Source organism: Mustela nivalis (genome assembly GCF_964662115.1).
Source record: "Mustela nivalis genome assembly, chromosome: 1".
In the NCBI taxonomy this organism is placed as follows: Eukaryota; Metazoa; Chordata; class Mammalia; order Carnivora; family Mustelidae; genus Mustela; species Mustela nivalis.
This window is the reverse complement of record NC_139020.1, coordinates 91,382,701-91,402,469: the sequence shown is the minus strand read 5'-3', so window position 1 is coordinate 91,402,469 and position 19,769 is coordinate 91,382,701. Positions and strand designations below refer to the sequence as shown.

At 38.2% G+C, this 19,769-nt stretch overlaps 1 protein-coding gene across 18 annotated transcripts in view; it reads left to right on the top strand.

The window, feature by feature from the left end:
- The window catches only part of MECOM (MDS1 and EVI1 complex locus), a 545,117-nt gene that overhangs the window by 318,922 nt on the left and 206,426 nt on the right, over nucleotides 1-19,769 (top strand). Inside the window, exon 1 of one of the 18 annotated variants that reach the window (XM_082741489.1) lies at nucleotides 6,052-6,179. The exons of the other annotated variants lie outside the window; for them this stretch is intronic. Coding sequence (XP_082597615.1) covers nucleotides 6,114-6,179 — 66 coding nt within the window. The 5' untranslated portion in view covers nucleotides 6,052-6,113. Of the gene's footprint in view, nucleotides 1-6,051; nucleotides 6,180-19,769 lie in introns of those variants that run through there. 18 annotated transcript variants of the gene reach the window in all.

Genomic DNA, 19,769 nt, shown 5'->3' with positions numbered 1-19,769 from the left:
GGATACCTAGAGCTTGTTCAGAGATTAGTGGAGTGAGCCATCAGGGGATGGCGTGGATGTAGGAAACAAAGCAGTCTACAAAAGACGAAGCCCTAGATCTTCCTAGTGGGTATAAGATAAGATTGGGTTGTTAGCCTTTCTGCCTAATGTCCACTCCTGTCAGACAGGTGGTATCTTTTTACCTCTACTGGCAACTTTCATCCCATCTTAGTAGAGAGTGGAGGAGAAAGACATTTGAGTCCAGCTAACCCAATAGAGTTACAAATACTCTCAGCATCTCCTAAGAAAAGCACAGAGTAGATCCAGCCAATCCTCTTGCACACTCAAATTGTCATGTCACACTGCTCAAGTCAGGTGTCTTCTTAGAGTGCAGAAATAAATGATTGAGCTGACAGGGGGCACCATATAGAGATCAACATTATTTTTTAACATCACGTAAACCAAGTTGGAACTGTTTGGAGAAACTGGCCCTCAATGATCCCAGCTCTGGAAGGGACAGCCTTGGAAATTGGGAAGAAAGATCTTCAGTAGCTCCCTGTTTCTTTCCAAAAGAAATCTATTTCATTAGTTTGTTATAGAATTAAGATAGAAACCATTAGGAGTGTGTTTCCTCTTTCCCTCCAATTATAGTTCTTCTGCTGTCTTTTCCTTGAGCCCCGTACCTCATGTTCTGGTAGCACTCAACTCTTCATTGTGTTACACGTGAGGTGTTCCCCAAGCCTTCCCTTGACCACCCTCCAACAAACCACACAAGGACCCATTCTTCTTCCCTGAAGAATAATTTCCGTACTCTATAAGGGTTTGCTTGGCTGCCTGCTCTTTTGTGACATATTTACTGATCAGACTGAATCAGTTAAACAAAAGTAATCTCTTCTTTTGTATTCTAACAGTACTCTGTCTACCCAATTTAGCATTTCATGATTTACTTTTAATTTAGCTCTTTACAATTTTATTTTACTTCTTCAAGCTTTACTTCTTGAGCATAGAATCCATAGACTGTATATCCTACCTGTGTCTTAGGTACAAAGGGGCTCAGCAAATGTCTGCAAACATTAGCAGTGTCCCCAGATTTCTCATCAAATTATTTGTTGAGTTGTTTATTAAATTAGTAATATATTATATTCTATATTCTCTCTATATTTATAAGATTACATATTGTCTATAGATTACCTGTAGAGCATATTATGATCTATAGATTATATAGATTTTATATACATGATTTCTGATTTCATATTGCTCATCAAATTACTTGTCAAGGTTATTTATTAGTAAAGATATGTTTTTATTTTTTATAGAAGTAATAGATATTTAAATATATTTTTGTGAAGCACCTGGGTGGCTCAGTTGGTTAAAACCTCTGCCTTTGGCTCTGGTCATGATCCCAGGGTCCTGGGATTGAGCCCCATATCGGGCTCTCTGCTTGGCGGGGAGCCTGCTTCCCCCTCTCTCTCTGCCTGCCTCTCTGCCTACTTGTGATCTCTCTCTGTCAAATAAATAAATAAAATATTTAAAAATATATATATATATATATAGTTGTATTCTTTATATAGAATGTACAGAGAAATATATGTAGAATACAAAATATATATACTCTTCATATATATTCTCTTTCTTTATATAAAATATATATATTCTTTATATTATATAATAGAGAGAAATATGTGGCTCACAGGGGGTCAAAATAACTTACTAGTAAAGGACCTACTTTTGTAAAGATCATTGCCAGGGGATTTGACATGGCTCTGTGCATAGCCATGCCAACATAGGAAGGTGACTGGTCTAATGCAGTTAGTGCTAAACTCATTTATACCTGAGCCACTTTCGGGCTGTACAGTCTATGGGTTCCATTCTCTCTCTCCATGTATGTCTGTATCTCTCTCTCTCTCTCTCTCTCTCTCTCTCTCTACACACACACACACACACACACACCTTGAATCTAACATAGAACCTGGAAAGTAATATGCGCTCACTAAAGGACAGGTTTAGTCAAAATTTCAGAATCATTTTTATTCCATTGTCTCCTTGTTATAGCAAAGCAAAAACCAAAGTTAAAGCAAACAACTTCTTTCAATGTTCATAATTTTAAAATAAATATGTGGCTTATAAAAAAAAGAAAGAAAATATACTAAATTATAATATTGACCATGCTTTTTAATCTAAGTCTTTCTCCCTAGAGAAATTCTAGGATATTTTCTCAGAAGTGAATGTCACCTCTTCTTCTCCTGGTTGACAATCCCATGCCTGTCCTCCCCTCCTCTTAGACTATGATAATCAGTGCACTAAACTTTAAGCTCTTCAGGAACAGGGATGCAGCTGGCTTTTGATCTCTGTCTGGCACAAGGAAAAGGGGTTAATCTCTTTATTCCTCTCTTACCTCTACCAACTATGCCTTTTCTTACCTCCCACTCTCTCCTCTCCTTAGGGATCTTGCTCCATCAACTTTCTTTTCTCCTGTTTATCTTCAACATCTCCCTTTATTTTTAGGGTCATCAGGCTCTGTGGTTGGCCTGGGACAGTTCCAGTTTATTTCTATTGTCCAAACATAATTATTAATAGCATCCACTTTCACTTTCAAAAATGTCTGACTTGGGTGATAAATTATATAGTCTTTCTATTTATATCTGACCTTGACCTTAAACCCCAACTCTCCCATTCTAAAGATACTCAATAGATACACATTCCTAAACCCATACCCAATACGGTAACTCTCCATCCTTCCTGTCACAGCCATACTTCTTGAAAGTATTGTTCAGATGCATTTTCTCAATTTCCTTCCATTATATTATTCTCCTGGACCACCATTCTTGTCTTTACCACTTTTCTGAAACTGCTCTGGTGTAGTGACCTCCTAGTTGCTAAATCCTTTGGACATGTAAAAGATTTTTATTAGGTGATTTACAGGATCCTTTTCCTACCCTAATAAGATGTTATACTTTTTTTTTTTAAAGATTTTATTTATTTATTTGACAGAGAGAGATCACAAGTAGGCAGAGAGGCAGGCAGAGAGAGAGAAGAGGAAGCAGGCTCCCTGCTGAGCAGAGAGCCCAACGCGGGACTTGATCCCAGCACCCTGAGTTCATGACCTGAGCCGAAGGCAGCTGCTTAACCCACTGAGCCACCCAGGCACCCCAGATGCTATACTTTTGAATGATTTCCTCATTCTCATTTTTTAACCAAGGTAATTTGTTGAGGTTTATCATCCACATGCCCACCATCATGTAAAACATTGCTATCTCTCTTAATCCACATGAAACTCTCTGAGGTAAGTATCATTTTCCCACTTTACACACAGGGCAAGTGGGAGATTGAATCACTTTCCTACTTTCTCATAGCTAGTAAATGATGGAGCCGAGTTTCTAATTTCCAAAACGGATACTGTTATTTTCCCACTATACTATTGTACCTCTCTTCCTCTCAACCAAATGTTAATATCTGTGTACATCGTGACCCACACTGCAGGTACCAAAGACTGGTGAGCTGACATATATATATATATATATATATATATATATATATATATATATATATTAAAAGCAGATTCTGAGAATTAGAACCACTAAGGATTAGGTATTGTCCTGTGGAATATACCTGGGAGTGCTGACAGTTACGGATATTTAAGCCAGGGATAAGGGAAGTGGCTGTTGCTATACAAGCGGTGAGTTTCTGGATTTCAGTAAAATAAACCAGGATTTTGTTTCTTGAAGTAATTATACTCTGGAGAGAGGAAAGAAAGATGGAGACAATTATGAATGACCTTGCATCTCTGAGCCGTTGAGAACTTCTGGATCAGTGGCTGATGTTTTCATAGCCTTTCAAGTGAAACCTTTCATTGAAGTCTCAAGCCACAGACCACCAGTTAACAAAGGGAATTCTTTTTCCAGGATATTAACCTTAATTTGAGTGCCGTATAATGATAGTTGTATTAACAAGAAAAAGAAAATCTCCAGTCACATTTTCTAATGCTGTTTAACCTTTCTGAAAACTTTTGAGTTTTGAAATTTTTTTAGTATCATTCTTTTTTTTAATAGGTACTGTCTTCTGAGTATAATCATTCCACTGACTTTTTTGGTCTTAAAGATTTTATTTATTTATTTATTTATTTGACAGAGAGACAGAGAGAGAACAAGCAGGCAGCAGCAGGCAGAGGGAGAGGGAGAAGCAGGCTCCCTGCAGAGCAGTGGGCCTGATGCGGAACTTGATCCCAGGACCTTGGGATCATGACCTGAGCCAAAGGCAGACGCTCAACCGCCTGAGCCACCCAGGCGCTCCTCCACTGACTTCTTTATTGCAAGAGTTGGCAGCGTATTTCTATCAAATAAATAAAACTTTTCTAATAGCTTAAGTCAGTAATGTTGTTAATATTACACATGCCCTCATCCCTGGGCCTTACTGCTCTCAGGACCATAGTTAAGTAAAGAGAACTATTTAATACCAAAACCAAACCCCTCCCACCCCCACCCTCTGACCCCTAGCACACCTTTTTCTTGATCTGGAGAGAAACAAAGGTTTTGTAAGGTCCTGACACTGGAAAAGAGTTAACTCCATTTCTATAGCTCTAGGATTATTCTCTTATAGGTCTAAATTTACTTAATATTACAACTGCCAATGTCATGAGTGTTCTAAAATAGATGTACATGAGGAACAATGGGCAGAGGTTTTTTTTTTTTTTTTTAATTTTTTTGACTGCTGAAATGTGTTTAATTAGAGTTACATTTCTTCAAAGTGGAAACTGCCTGGCATATCTGAAAGCATATGAATTCTGTCTGTGTGACATTTGTGCCCTATGCCTCATTTTCTAGAGCCATTGACACAAAATAAAATTACCAAATTTTGTTGATGTGACTGGGTCAGCCACAGATGCATTTCACTGATGGCTGAAAAATATTTTTATCTTGTTGAGGCATCCTTAAGAAACTTAAAAAAAAAATTATAGTCTGTGTTTTTGGCAGGTAGTTTGTGTGTATTGTTTCCCTGTGTTGGGCCACCACCTTTTTATAAGATGTGAGCAGTGGGTTAGCTCTGCTGTGATGTTTTTGAGCTGTATATTTACTTAGCAACTTCATTCTCTGAGTAGTTGTTGAAAGAACAGAAGTTTGTAAATTATACAACACTAAACAGTGGATGCCATCCATGGCTTTTAGCCCAGACCCTGTCAAATCATTTTCTATTTCCTGGTCAGGCCTTAAAAATTGCTATGCATTACAGAAGCATTAGCATTTCTCAATTTAAACATATTGTTTCTTAATTAGTTTCTGAAACTCTAATTATGAAAGAACTTATTGAGCATGCTGGGAAAATAATTATTGACCAAGAGACAAACGACTTTAGTCTTAAGCATTTAGGTTCTTGTTTAACCATAGTAAGGCATACCCATATTAAGGCAATTTATGATGTTATGGGGCTATGACTAGTGATGGCATACATCTATACCGGAAATTACAGATTTCTTTTCACCTTGTGCTCTTTCTCAGCTATTGCTAATGGCTTTCAGGAGCACTATGTTATGAAGGATTCTGAAGATCTATTCTGATTCATTGAGAGTGTATAGAAATCAGATAATAATGGTTACTATTGATGCTGAAGAGATACATGATAGTATATGGCCACGAGTTTGTTAGTCCCGTTATGTACACAGCCTGAAAATTTTGTCCAAAGATGTAACATACAAAGACATACCAGAATCTTAGCTTTTTGATAACTTTTTTCCTCGCCATTAGTAAGATGGCTGATTTCATTTTCATCCTCCCTCAGAAGGAGACAGAACATCTCCAGAAAGGATTTTTGTCTGTGTACTTTGGTTCCCAACTTGTGAGCACAACTGTGTTTTGAAAAGAATAAACAGATACGTCCAAAATGAAGTGTCAAAACGGCAGAACAGGACAGCATGAGTCTTGGATGAGTGTCTGGGTCCCATCTGCTTCACATTCAGGTCCTTGGGGTCAGGGAGCACAGGGCTGATTCTGGCGGCTCCTCATGTCTCCCCTTTCAATTTTCCCCTGGCCTTGGCTTGGGAAGGATGGGGAATGTGACAAAGCCTTTTCAGCTGGCTCAAGATCTACCCTGTTCTGCATATCCTGATTGCAAAAGCAGCATGGGCAGAGAGGAGATGAGCCATGGTGGGTAGGAGCATGGATGGGTCTGAATCTGAGGCCCCGCAGTCCCACTCACTGCATGTTTTGGTAAGTTTCTTAGGGCTTCAGTTTCCCTTTTGTAAAACGAGGGTAATAGTAGTTGTGAGGAATTATTGGCCAGGTGACTGTAAAATGCTCTGCACGGTGTTCACATGGTAAGTACTCAATAAATAGAACCTTGTTGTTACTATTAATAAATATCTGTCAATATTTAGAGGGATAAAGGTTTACTATAAATATTCAAGAATTCTCCAGCTTCTTCCTAGAATTTCTGGGCTTCTCTAAGTACTTTGTAAGCAATTTCTTTAATATCCCCCCTTGTAACCTTCACTTTGCCTGTTCCTGTCTGTCAGCTGTTAATGCTTTTTTCCTTTATCCCTCTTTCCCTTTTTGCTTCTGTCTCATTCTCTCCTTTTCCTTCCCCTTTTCTTTTCTCCCTCCCATCCTACATTTCCCTCTTTGGTGTCTTTTCGGTTCTTTCTCCATTCCCTTCTCATTTCTTCTCACATTTTCCTATCCAAAGGCAGTTCTGAGAATTACTAAGAGAATGAGAAATGAATGTAATACTTAGTTTTTTTTTTTTAAAGATTGTTATTTATTTATTTGACAGAGAGAGGTTACAGGTAGGCAGAGAGGCAGGCAGAGAGAGAGAGGAGGAAGCAGGCTCCCTGCTGAGCAGAGAGCCCGATGCGGGACTCGATCCCAGGACTCTGGGATCATGACCTGAGCCGAAGGCAGCGGCTTAACCCACTGAGCCACCCAGGCGCCCGAGAAATGAATGTAAAAAGAAATTGGAAAGCAGTAAATTTAAGTTATTAAATAGTAATTTTAATTAACTGATTACATTGATAGTGTTATATTAAGAGAAGAGCAAGAACGGAGGCATAACCTATGAACTATGTACGCTATATAATATTCCCTTAGCACATTCCACCTCTAGAGATAAATGGTTATGGATGAACTCATGATTGAGAGTTCATTTATTCACTCTATAAACAAGTGCTAAGTAGGTGCCAGTCACCATGTACCAGTTTGTGGGGAGGATATTTACTGTGCAAAGTGGTCAGTGCATGCTTGGCCCACTTTAGGAGGTGATCAGTAAATTTTGTGGAATGAATGGCCAGAGTAGAGAAGTGACCCAGTGGGGCTGACCTGGTGAAGAAGACAGGGAGGAAGGATATTCTAGAAAACTGTAGCTAATTGTATATGGTATATCACAAGGAATAAAAAGTCATAAATAAGCTGGGACTGAGGCATAGAGAACCTTATATTTGAATTTTATGTTAAGTGGGGAGGCAGTAGTAGATAGATCCAAAGTCTGTGACTTGATAAGATGGAAGCTTATTTCTTGATCAGTGACTGTCCTGGTTGGTTTTTCCACCTCAGCGGTCTTAACTGGTCTGGCCCACCATTTATAAACACTTCCTAGCAACTCCCCAACTTCTCAACTGGCTAGTCCCAAATTGGTTAAACCCAGTTCTCTACCTACTCTACATCAGTCCTGAAGAACTACTGTGTAATCCATCTGGGTTGTTGTAACGAAATACCACCAACTGTGTTGCTTTTAAACAACAGAAATTTATTTCTCATCATTCTGGAGGCTGGAAGTTAAAGATCAATGCACTGGCTGTTACGGTGTCTGGTGGAGGTCTGTTTCCTGGTGGGTAAATAGTCATCTTTTCTCCTTGTCCTCACCTGGGGGGAGGGTCAAGGAAGTTCTCTGGGCCCTTTTCTAATAGCATTAAATCTGTTCTTGGAGGGCTCTATCCTTATGACCTAATCACCTTCCAAAGACCACACTTCCTAATACCATCATTTTGGAGATTAGGTTTCAACATATGAATTTGGGAGGAACACATTCAGTCCACAGCAACTGTTTTATACCTTTTTCTATTCCCCTCAACTTCCATACCTCCTCTTTTTTTCACCATTAGCCAGTAAGCATATTAATTATTTCACTGAGAAATCAGACTAGGGTAAGAATGCCCCATGCCACATCATCAAAGTGAGGAAGCCTTCTATATCTGTCGTCTTTCATTCTGCCTTCATCTCTGTCACTCTGCTCCTGATGTCCTTGCTCCAGTCCATGGTGAACTATTTCCCTTGTGCACTGGAGTCCATCCTCTCTCACAGACCTACAGACACACTCGGGCTACTCTCCCCCTCTCTCAGCAGCATCACCAGATTTTCTTTACAGCTTGATCATTCTATCAATGTAGAAACAAACTGTACATCTTCCATCTTCAGGAACAGACTTCTCTTGACTCCGCTTACTGCTCCAGTTATTGCATTATTTCTGTTTCTCCTTAAAGCAAAATGCTATAACCTCTAGTTTCCTTTTCTCTCTCATTCTTACCTCATGTCACTAAAGAGATTCTCTTTGTAAGGCCATCAGAGACCTCCATGTTGCCAAATCCAGTGGTCAGTTCCCAGGCCTTATTTCATTCGATTTACTTTTAGAATTTGACTCCAGTAATCATTTCCTCTTAAAAACCAAAAAACAAAAAGCAAACAAACAAACAAAAACTTTAGTCACTTGAATTCCTACAAACCATTCAGTCCTGCTTCTTTTCTTACTGTACTGGTTGACCATAAGACCCTAACATTCTTTTGCTGGTCCCTTCTCCTCTTTTTACCCTTTAAGTACTCAAGTACTGAGAGGCTCAGTACCTGGAGCTCTTCTCAGTGGTCTCTTCCACTGTCATCTGTGAAGGGCTTCAAACAGTAGCCTTTCACTGATGACTCCAAAATGTATATGTCTGTCCTAGATCTTCCTTTAACTGCACTGAGACCCAACTTCCAAATGACATCTCCATGTGGATGTCTGATAGACATCTCACTATGTTCAGGTAGTTCAAAGACTGAACTCTTGGGTTTTTTCCTCCCTCCCCAAATTTGCTCCTTCTACACTCTTCTCCATTCTGTCAGGTGCTCCAGTCAAAAATTTGAAATCATCTTTGCTTCTTTTTAATCTCTTACACCTGTATCTAATTAACCTTTATAACACATCAGTTCACTTACTCAAAATACATCTAGAAGCCATTTGCTTCTTGCCTCCTCTACCACCCTGGGCTGAGTTCCACCATTTCTGGCCTGATAAAGGTAATATACACCTAACCGGTCTCCTTGCTTCCACCTTTGTTGTACTATAATCTGTTTTCCATATTGCAGCCAAGCTGACTGATTAAGAACCTAAGTCAGTTCACTCCCTTGCTCAGAACTCTCCTTTGGCTTCTCAATTCCACTTGGAGTAAAATGCAGAGTTGCTACCACACTCACAAGGCCCTGGAGGCCCCACATGATGTGGCCCAGCTCCCCTTTGACCTCACTTCTTACACCCACTCCTCTAGTAGCCTCTAATCAGTCATGGTGGGAATCTTCCTTCTCAAACACTCCATAGAGTTTTTACCTTTAAGCTTTTGAGTTTATTCATTATTTTTTAAGTGAAAATTTCATCTTGAGTTGTGAAGTCAAATTTTCTTAAATCACAAATTCTTTCCCCCCCTTTTTTGGGAGCTACCTGTAGAACTCAAGGAAAAGGTCATAAGTCTGACTTTTGATAAAGAATTTCTTAGAGGACGTGGCTCTCCATATCCAGTTCCCATTTTCAATTTAGGGAAATATAATTTGTGAAAAACAAAAGTACAAGAAAAAAAAGTAAAATGTAAAAGGAACACTTTTTCCTTTAAGGCTTTTGACTTGATCAAAAAGACCAGGAACCAGATGAAGCCATTTCCTGTATTATGTAAACTGTGTCTCAAGAAGAAATATGTTTGCACTGTACAGGAAAGCATGGCATTGTCTCTATTGCCATTTGACATTTCTTGCACTATGAAGCAATTGATATGTGTACCCACAGTAATTATTTGGGGAAGTGTTTTTGATTTTACTTAGATAGGTATCGTATTCAAATTTTAAGACAGTTATTCAAAATTGGGATATTTTCAGCTATTTGTTTATTTTGAGAGAAAGCTCCATTTAAAGAAAGTGTAACAGTGTTTGGATATTTTGAACTATCCATGGTCTTTGTATTAACTTACCAAACTTTCCCTTTTTGTGTCATAATATAAACCTTATTATTCATTTTCCTGACAAATATTTTTTCTTTCCCAAAGCAAAGCTGGAAATTCACTTTTACTAAGTGGCATAACTAGAGGTACTGACTGTCCAGTGCCCACAGCTCCCGAATGTGCTAGGCGTGTGATGCTGTGGTTTCTTTTTTCAGAGTCATTGTGAAGACTAACTTTAGAACATGATATGACTGCCACTGCTGTGGCATGTGACAAGTAGTGGCATGGTTGGTGAGAAAGGTAGTATCTGTTTTTACATGGCTTTCGTGTTTAGATATTACTACATCTTTTTAATCAGATGTCTCCCCTTATAATTTAATTTATCATTCACTTGGTAATTTTTTTAAGATTTACTTTACTTATTTATTTGAGAGAGAGAGAATGAGAGAGCATGAGAGGGGAAGAGTCAGAGAGAGAAACAGACTCCCTGCTGAGCTGGGAGCCTGATGCAGGACACTGTTCTGGGACTCCAGGATCATGACCTGAGCCGGAAGCTGTCGCTTAACCAACTGAGCCACCCAGTGGTCCCTATCATTCACTTGTAATTTTGTTGTGTCTACTGCATACAACACCCTGAGATAGAATCTGTGGGCCATACAAAGAAGCATAGGCTTGGATGCAACTCTCAAGAAGTCTGAAATCCTTTTAGGAACACAAGCTTTGAGAAAAAGCATATGACTAGGTGTGTGAAGAAAAGAGAGAGTATCTTGTGATTAGAAAAGAGAACCAGTCATTTCTTGTGAGTATGCGCACACCACGCACATGCTTGCGTGCATCTCATGAATAACTAACGCTGGGGAGATTGTAGATCAGTCAGTTATTAACTGGTTATGGAAAAGGCATTGAAGCAAACACTTAAGAATTGAGTAATTAGAATGCATGTTTCCAAACAATGACAACAACAGACAAACTCCCTCCAAAGCAAAATAAACAATGAAAATCCTCATTAAGAAATTCTCTAGGACATCACTGAATGACATCATAAAATTTTCCAGAATTAATGGAACTTTCCTAGATGCCAATGATAATTTTAAGTTCAGTCTGTTTGAAGACACAATTTGCTATAAAACTATTAGGTTGAGATACATGCAATTGCCATTTTGCGAGTCATAAAGTGTTGAGTGTCAGCAATTTCCTATGATTAACTCAGTAAAAGTGACTTGAGGGTAGGAACTGAGCACTTTTCCTTTGTATAGATGGTGCCTAACACATGACTTAGCACATAGCAGGTGTACATCCAGTGTTTATGGAATGTATGTTGAATGTGCGTTAATATGTGACATGTGCCAAAAAACATGGATTATTTTTTCTAATACATGGATTATTTTCTAATACTGCCTTAATCTCATAAATATCTATGTTGCTGAGAAATTAATTGCAGAATTGCTCAAGCGAATTTTGGGAGTGGTTTGGTTATTTTTAATAGTTATAGAAGTTATAGAGTACTAGAGGTATTGTTAGTTTTTTAAGGAATGTAAAAAGAGAAAGGGCTCTGAGGCTCTGAAGCTTTCCTTGTTTGGAAAGGCCTCTTCTCTTGCCCCTGATGCATAGTGTTGTGGAGTGTTTGGTTTTGCCTTATGGTGATCACAATGGCTGCTTCTGTGGCTCTTCGTAGCTTCACATAGTATGACAGAGCTATAGAGATCCTCAAGTTCATGTCCTCACTTTGTGGGTGAGGAAACTGAGGCTCACGGCAACTAAATGACTTGGTCCTAATCCAAGTCATGTGCAAGGAGCATAGGAACAAAGACTCAAGTTATAGACTCTCAGGTTGGTGCTTCATTCTTTGCCTCATGATGGTCCAACAGAAGTTCAGAAGCAACTCCCAAATTTCAGTATCAGTGGTTATTTGTGTCTAGGACAAGATGTGAGGCAGGTATCCAAATGGGATCAAATCTAGCATTTTAATGAAAAGCCCTAAGAAATAATAAGGCTTACATTTCTTTTTTCACTCTGTATTTTACAGCTTTCTGTTCTTTTATATATGTAACTGTCATTGATTTCCAGATGAAGTTAGTTCTTGAAAGATAAAGCTGGAAAAGAAATGAGAGTATGATTATATCAATAGATTATGTCTCATTGTGAAGATTATTTAATATATTTTGAGTGATTTATCAGATTTCCTGATATTTTTGAGAGAGTTAAAAATATACCTGCATGCATATTTTTATATTGAATTTCCTGATTGCTTTAACATTTTATAATTTAGACTTATATATGTCATCCAGGCCATTTAGTATTTTATCAAAAGAATGTGCTGCTGCCTTGCTTAAGATACAATTAGGAAGAATTCCTTTTATATTATTATTATTATTATTTTTTTTTTAGGTCTTGAATGTTTGTAGAGTACAGTTTTAGGGGAATTCCTTTGGTAGTCTTCGTTGAGTGTCAGCAAAAAATATTATTCTTGGCTTCTGTCCTGATTAACCCAGACATTTTAATGTGTGTTATGATGGGTTGTTTGATGGATAGTCACCTGTACCCTGTGATCAACTAAAACTTGGCCACTTGAGTTAAACCTTAGTAGCTAAATGCCATAATTTCCCATCTTTTGTTTGATTAATACTTCCTTTTGAGATCTGAAAGGGAAATGTCTGGAGTGTCCTTCGATGTACAGCCACACTCAGGATGAGAAGGAAGACGTGTCTTTTAGGGGGAGAGAATTCACAAAGTTGGTCATAACAAGCCCATTCAGGACAATGCATTAGGCACCTCCCTTTTTTAAAAGGAAAGAAGAAATAAACACTTCACTTACACTTAAAACTGTTTTTTCCTAAAATTTTTATTGATTTGATGTCTTTATTTAGATTAAAAAAGTAATTGCATGTGCAAGAATATAAGTAAAAGCAGATTCTTAAGCAACAAATGACAAAGACCTTCAGTTACAATGCATGAAATTATATGTGGTAGCCTTAGATTTATAAATAGATTGTTGTAAGATGTCATGTGAAAATATGTAATCTTATGTGCCCTTTAGTTTTGAAGAGTAGATATAGTATTTGTTGTGGTTGGAGGAGCCTTTGTGTACAAAATCATGACATTCTCCAACATGTAGAATTTTTTAAAAAAATTCTACCTCTTCACTTTTTTGGAGGAGCGAAGAATTGCTTTTATATCTGAATTTGCGTAAGGTGTTTCACAGCCTCTATGAATGCAAATATTCAGGAAGTGTCTTATTCAGGTCTTAGTGTTGACACAGATAGAAAGGATTAATTAATTCACTTCACTTAATATTCATTGAGTCTCTAAGATGGAGCCCCCTCTTCTAAGTGACTAGGTGTCCCAGTTGCAGAAAGCTAAAATACATAGACCCAGTGCTTGCTCCGCTGCAGCTGATCAGCTAGTGAAAAGAGAGAGTCAGGGAATGAGCAAATACATTGACATATATTTAGAACTTGTGATTGGTTTGCTAAATAAGCAAGGGAGGAGGAGAATCTAACTCACCAAGAAATCACATTTAAGGAGAGACCTGGCGAGTAGAGAAGAAAGGGGAAGAGTGGTCTAGCTAAGGAAAAAGTTTGGGCAAATACTAAAGAATTTAGTTAACTCATGAAGCCAAAGAAGTTCAGAGAGTAGAACACAGTAAGGGAGGAGGAGCATGGTGTGAGAATGGAGAAGTAGCAGAGTCCGCTCCGGCTCTATACGTAGCCAGAGCAACATGATTTCATCTTATTAAAATTGCAGTGGGGCTTAAGAACCTTGAACTATGGTTATCTATGGGCATGGGAGGGGACAAGGTAGGTGGGAGACAAGGCAGAGTGGCTTTACATTGTTTATTTTTTTATGCTCTTTATTTATTTAGAAATATTTGAATGTGGTACCTATTGTTTTGCATTTAAAACATTCTAATGGGAAGACATACAGTCTTAGGTAGGGATGTATCAACATGATTCTGACTTTAAAAAATTAATTTAATATCTATGTGAAGAATAGATTGGATGTGACAGGATTAGGCATGAAACACTGTAGCATGTTCTAGGGAAGTGATGATCAGGCTGAGACTAGAGAGAGGATTGGAGAGTAGAGGGATGTAGGATTTATTTGTGAGGGAGAAAGAAAAGCTAAGAATTATGGGTAAGATATTAAGGGTAAAGGAAGGGGGGAGGGAAACTAAAGTATTATTTGTCCAAAGGAGCCATGTCCCATGAAATAGAATATTGGGAGAGAAACCAGTTTGGGGAGGGTAAATCAGAAATTTTGTTTTCTACTTGGTAAGCCAGGTGTGGCTGTGAAACCATAAAGAGGTGTTGTCAAGCGGGCAGTTGGATATGTAAGTCTGCACTGAAGGGAAAGGTCTGGGTTGGAGATTTGGGTTTGGGAGTCATCAACGTACACATGCTATTTAAAGCTTCCATAGTACATAGGACGCTCCAGAGGAGGAGAAGAGGGCAAAGGACTGAGCCCTGGGTCTTGCCCACCTTGGGGGCTGGAAAAGTAGGAGAAATACTTAAGGAAGATGGACAGGTACAGATAAAACAAGAGGAGGGAAATCAGGACAGTGAAGTGTCTCTGAAGTATTTGAAGAAGGGTGAGAATCCAGAAGACAATAGATCTCGTCTGCATTCTGCTACTTTTTATTTTTGTTTTGGATAAGTCATCTAATTTCTTGGGATATTTCATTTTTTATCTGTGAAATTTATCTTGTCTGTCCCAGAGGCTTGAGATGTTCATTGTTGATGAGATTGACTGAATGAAAATATTTTATTAATCTATATCTAAAGTACATATTAAGATATAAAAATCTATTGTGCTTATTGTATCATATTCTATGTAATTACATGAAGGTAAATGAGAACATGAATGTCTTTATCTTGATAATGTTTCACTTAAAACACTTGTACGTTGGCATAAAAAATTTAAATCAGAATTAGGGTACCAAGTAATATTGAATCAATAGAGTTGCTTGGAAGGAGTCAGGGTTAGCAAATTAACTAGATAAATTTACAAAGAAAAATCTTTTTCTGAACTGAACTGGAGTATATTGTTTGAAACCAAAATATATTTTCTACATTATCTTTGTTAACAACTAATATGTCTAGGTAGAGATTCATCCCCAATAATTGTGGCTGTTACAGGGTTAAAATGCTGAGTTTAAAGTCAGACATTGGGAAGGGGAAAAAAAAAAAAACCACAACCTTTACACACTTTGTTAAAACAAGAACAAAGAGCCCATGGAAAGCACCAGGTGTGACATGGAAAAGATAAGGAACAAACTCTTCTGTGTACATATCACTCTAAGATTATTTAATGACTCAAAAGATGACCTCCACTGAAAGGTGTGGCATGAAAGTGAGCATGGAACAGAACACTAATCATATATTTCAGCAACTCTGATTTCCAGTGGGCTGGGCCTTGGCGCTGACAGTCACTGTGTCCATTGTAAGACGGGTTTATTTCTTGCATAAGTTTACCATTATCCTGGAAGCCCCGGTTACTGGCAGACACCCTCTGCCGGCTGTCCTCCATGCTTTGTTTCTTTCTTTTTCCTCCCCTGCTCTCCTTCACTGTGGAACTCAGATATCTGGTCTTAGACTCCTTGTTTTGAAGTGCTTTGAGTTTTCTTGTATTGTGATTTGTTTTTCCAACCCCCACAATTAGATAATCATTTATTAGTCCTTGCCTTGTAATTGAGATGCAAGTTATAATTCCCCTTGGCTTTGAGATGACTTGTTGCGCCTACCTTTAACACCTCCTTATATCACGAGATTAAAGCATTAAGTGAGCTCAAGTAATGTAATAAAATCCGGAATTAATTAACGGCACTGAAGATGATTATATTATGAATTAAGTAGCTCCTTCTTAGAGCGCACTGTAACTACCACAATAAATAAACGTATAAAGTGTGGTTTTCGGAGGTTTTAATTTTCAAAAGAGCCTTTACTAATTCTATTAATATTTATTGAGTCCTATAGGTACCTTTGTATCTAACCTCATACATTCTGATTAGAAATGTCTTTCCTTTCACTGTAATGCAAATTTACCAGTGACAGAATAAAGAAATCTTAACAACCCTCCTCACCCTCCCCACCCTGTCTTAGGATCTTCCCGTAATCAGTGCTTCTTGAGCACCAACTGTGTACCAGGAACCCTAGCATAGTGCCTGGCATATAGGAAGGAGGAGGTACAGCTTCAGGAGAGAATTCAGCTGGGAGGAGAGAGAGAGCACCAGTTAACAAAAACTCAGAGAACATTTTAAGAGCCAAGATAGAAGAAAGTACAAAGACATAGGGGCAAAAAAAAAAAAAAGACACAAAAGTTTTGTTAGTAATCAGCCAAATAACTAAGGGCTTTCTTATTTATCTTATATTTTATATTGTGGTAAGAAAATGTTTGGGGGGTTACCTGAATTTTGAGGGGACTGAATAGAGTAATGTGGAATATTCTATACAGTTGTTGCTTCAGGTGTCCTGCTCTTTGTTCTCTGTGTAGCCCAGTAATGCTTATATTTAAAGTTTAAGGAAAGTACTTTGACTTCAGAGTAGCCTGGCAGTTTTCATCACCATTAATTCACATTAGATCACTTATATTCAATTTACATTTCATGTATTTCATTACTTGTCTATTGGCTCTATGCAGAGGAATATGGTTGGAAAACAGAAGCTGAGGATACATAATTTTTTTAAATGTGTTGATTGGCTGTCTTGTTCTTTTGGGAACAAAAGACAAAGTAAGTCAACACTAAAATTAATTTTTTTACATTAAAACCCCAACTGAACAGGTGATGTATGGAGATGTGTGGAAATAGTGTTACATAGAAAATTCTTTTAAAACATCAAGGCTGTCACTAAATACACAACTGAATTGACCACGACAAATATTTGCTGAGCCAAATATTATGCTGTTTATTTGATTCTATTGATTCACTGGGGGGGGTAGGAGGACTGGAAAATTTCTCCAAAACTGATCTCTCATGTATGAAAGGTGATGAAATTGCTTCCATTGAGCAAACATGAAAGTAACCTGTGGTTACTTTGCTTTCTAGTCCCTTGGGCTTAATATTCAAAATTTTTAAAAAAATATCTACTTTTCATGTAGCTATTCCCCAGAGCTCTGATGTCTCTCTCTAGATAGCTGGCAGTGTAGGAGCTCATTGTTGAGAAACTCATCCCTTTCTTTGGAAGAAGAGACTGTTCATTTGACATGCAGTTGATATAGCAAATAGGAGAGAGAAGCAGAACCAGAAAACAAATTAAACCAATAAACAACCCCATTTAAAGGACTGGGACAGTGAAGTAAAATGGAGGAGACTGAGGAACATAAAGCTTCCAATTCTCTGGGTTGGTGATAATGGAAACAGTAGATGACTCTCTGATTACTTGGGAAAAAAAAAAAAAGGGGGAAACAAAGAGGTTAGATGAAATCGAGATGGCATACTCACAGCTTGTGGGCTGGTTTTGGCAGGTGTTCAGAAGAGGAAAAAAGAAATTGGGTTTGGATCTCTTAAGAGGGCCCTGTGTTTTCAGTTTCACCCAGACCTCACCACTCTCTATTACCTTACATCAGACTCTTGCCACTGTGACGCTCCCCCTGCCCTGACGCTGAGGCCCTGGAGATGACACCACCTTGTATGAATGACCGGTAATGTGTCTTCCACCTCTAGTGGTTCAGGGTTCTCTGGGCCAGGCACAGAGCATGCATAAACGTATGTTGAACAAATGAATCAACAGTAGCAGGAAAAAAGATTTAGTCAGTTTAAGCACATGGTCCATGAGTGCAATCTTCTGAAGACACGATCAATGTGTGTCCTCATATGAAGAGGAAGGAATGGCAAGGTACCTTCTTGTCTGTGGAACGTGAGCAGAGGGCACAGCTAGACTTTTGATGACACTATAGATTATTGACTTGGAACTTGTTGAGGAAATGGAAAATAGTCCCCACCCCCGTCTTTTGACTGGAAATACACAGATCTCCCTTACCAATACTTAGGACTCTCCTGTTACACATGCATTGGATTCAGCTTTCTGTTAAACCTTTTCCTCCCCACAGTCCTTATCCTCATCAGAGCAAGGTGTTTATCAAGCTGATTGGTGACACAAATTAGTCAAATAGTATTGTTTTTCAAGTGACCTCTTTAGGTGAGCATATTCTTAAAAAGGTAGAAGATATGTAAGAGTATTTGAATTTGTGCCACTTTTCTTCAAGTAAGAAATATTGAAGATATGAAAATAATCTGAAAGCGCCCCTTTCATTATGTTCAGGTTCTGGTTCTGCCTTAAAAAAAAATAAATAAATAAAGGCTTTGGGACCAGGTCAGAAGAATTCCGATTGTTTCTACATACATTTTAAAATTTCATATTCTTTTACAGCTTTCCATTTTTCAAAATATTTCTTTATTCTTTCAATAAATAATTACCAAGTACCCGTAACATGCTAACTACCTGAATCTGCCAGATTTCTTCTTCCTTCGGTTTAACAAAAATGCCAAAAGAAAGAGTTCTGGCAAACAGGATAGGGCATGTGAGACAAACATCTTCATTTTCCAGCAGTAGGAGTGGCCACCAGGAGTTCTTGGGACCTACGGTTTGACCTTGAGCAGTAGTGGGCAGCATGGGGACTTTACTAATTTCTCCTCTGTTATCTAACTCATGCCACATTTTGAATAGGGCTTGGTGCATGGATTTCTTTCTCCCTTTTTCTCTTACCTGCCTTGAAGTCACAGATGTAGGTTCTACATGTTCAGGTCCAACAGGTATTACTGGTGTGTCTGGTACACGCCCAGCCCTGATCATGTTTAAAAAGGCAAAGTAGTATGACTCCCTCCATATTCCACATCTGAGAGGGAACAGTTCATAGGCATGCCTGACATCTAGAAAGCCCTGTATCCACTAAAAAACCCTTGTCTTCCATCTTCTAGAATAACCACCTTCTTCTAAACATTGGCTATTTAAACAGGCTGCACTGATACTGATTCTAAGCCCTCTCTCCTTTGTGTTGCTCCCATCCTATGATTTATACTTGAAGGAAAGTGACATAAAAGGATCCTGGGCTTAGGCTTTATAAATTTCACAGAATAGTTAGGCTAAAAATGAAGGATTATCTTGTAACTTTCACTGTGGTCTTAGTCTTAACAATATAAATTCTGTACACAGACTATTTGATTAACATGAGTGAAAACTGTCATCGAAATTAGCGTATCTTTTAAATATTAGAGGCATCTTACCTCTTGATGATTATATTATATTGGCTTTCCTAGAGTAATGGGGAAGAATTTAATTTTGTTTAAAATATGAATAATGTTCACACCTGCAAGCCATTATTCTGCCTCCTTAAGTTTCAGGGTCTCATTCACATCATCTTACATTTCATTGCTTTGTTTGGGGATGGTGCTGAAAAAGTAAAATCATAGGACGTGCCACTATTGTTGATTCTAAGTGAAAAGCCATAGGCTATCAACACTGCTAGTGCTTATTTTCTGTATTATGATAGAAAAAATAAAAGACATATTTTCTCCCAGCTTTCCCTAGGGTGGATTGGGTGGCATCTTGCTTCATGTGATACGAATCATACATTTTTCTTCTATTCAGAACTCTGTACTCCTGTAATCACTTTGTCAACTTCAAGAGAGAGA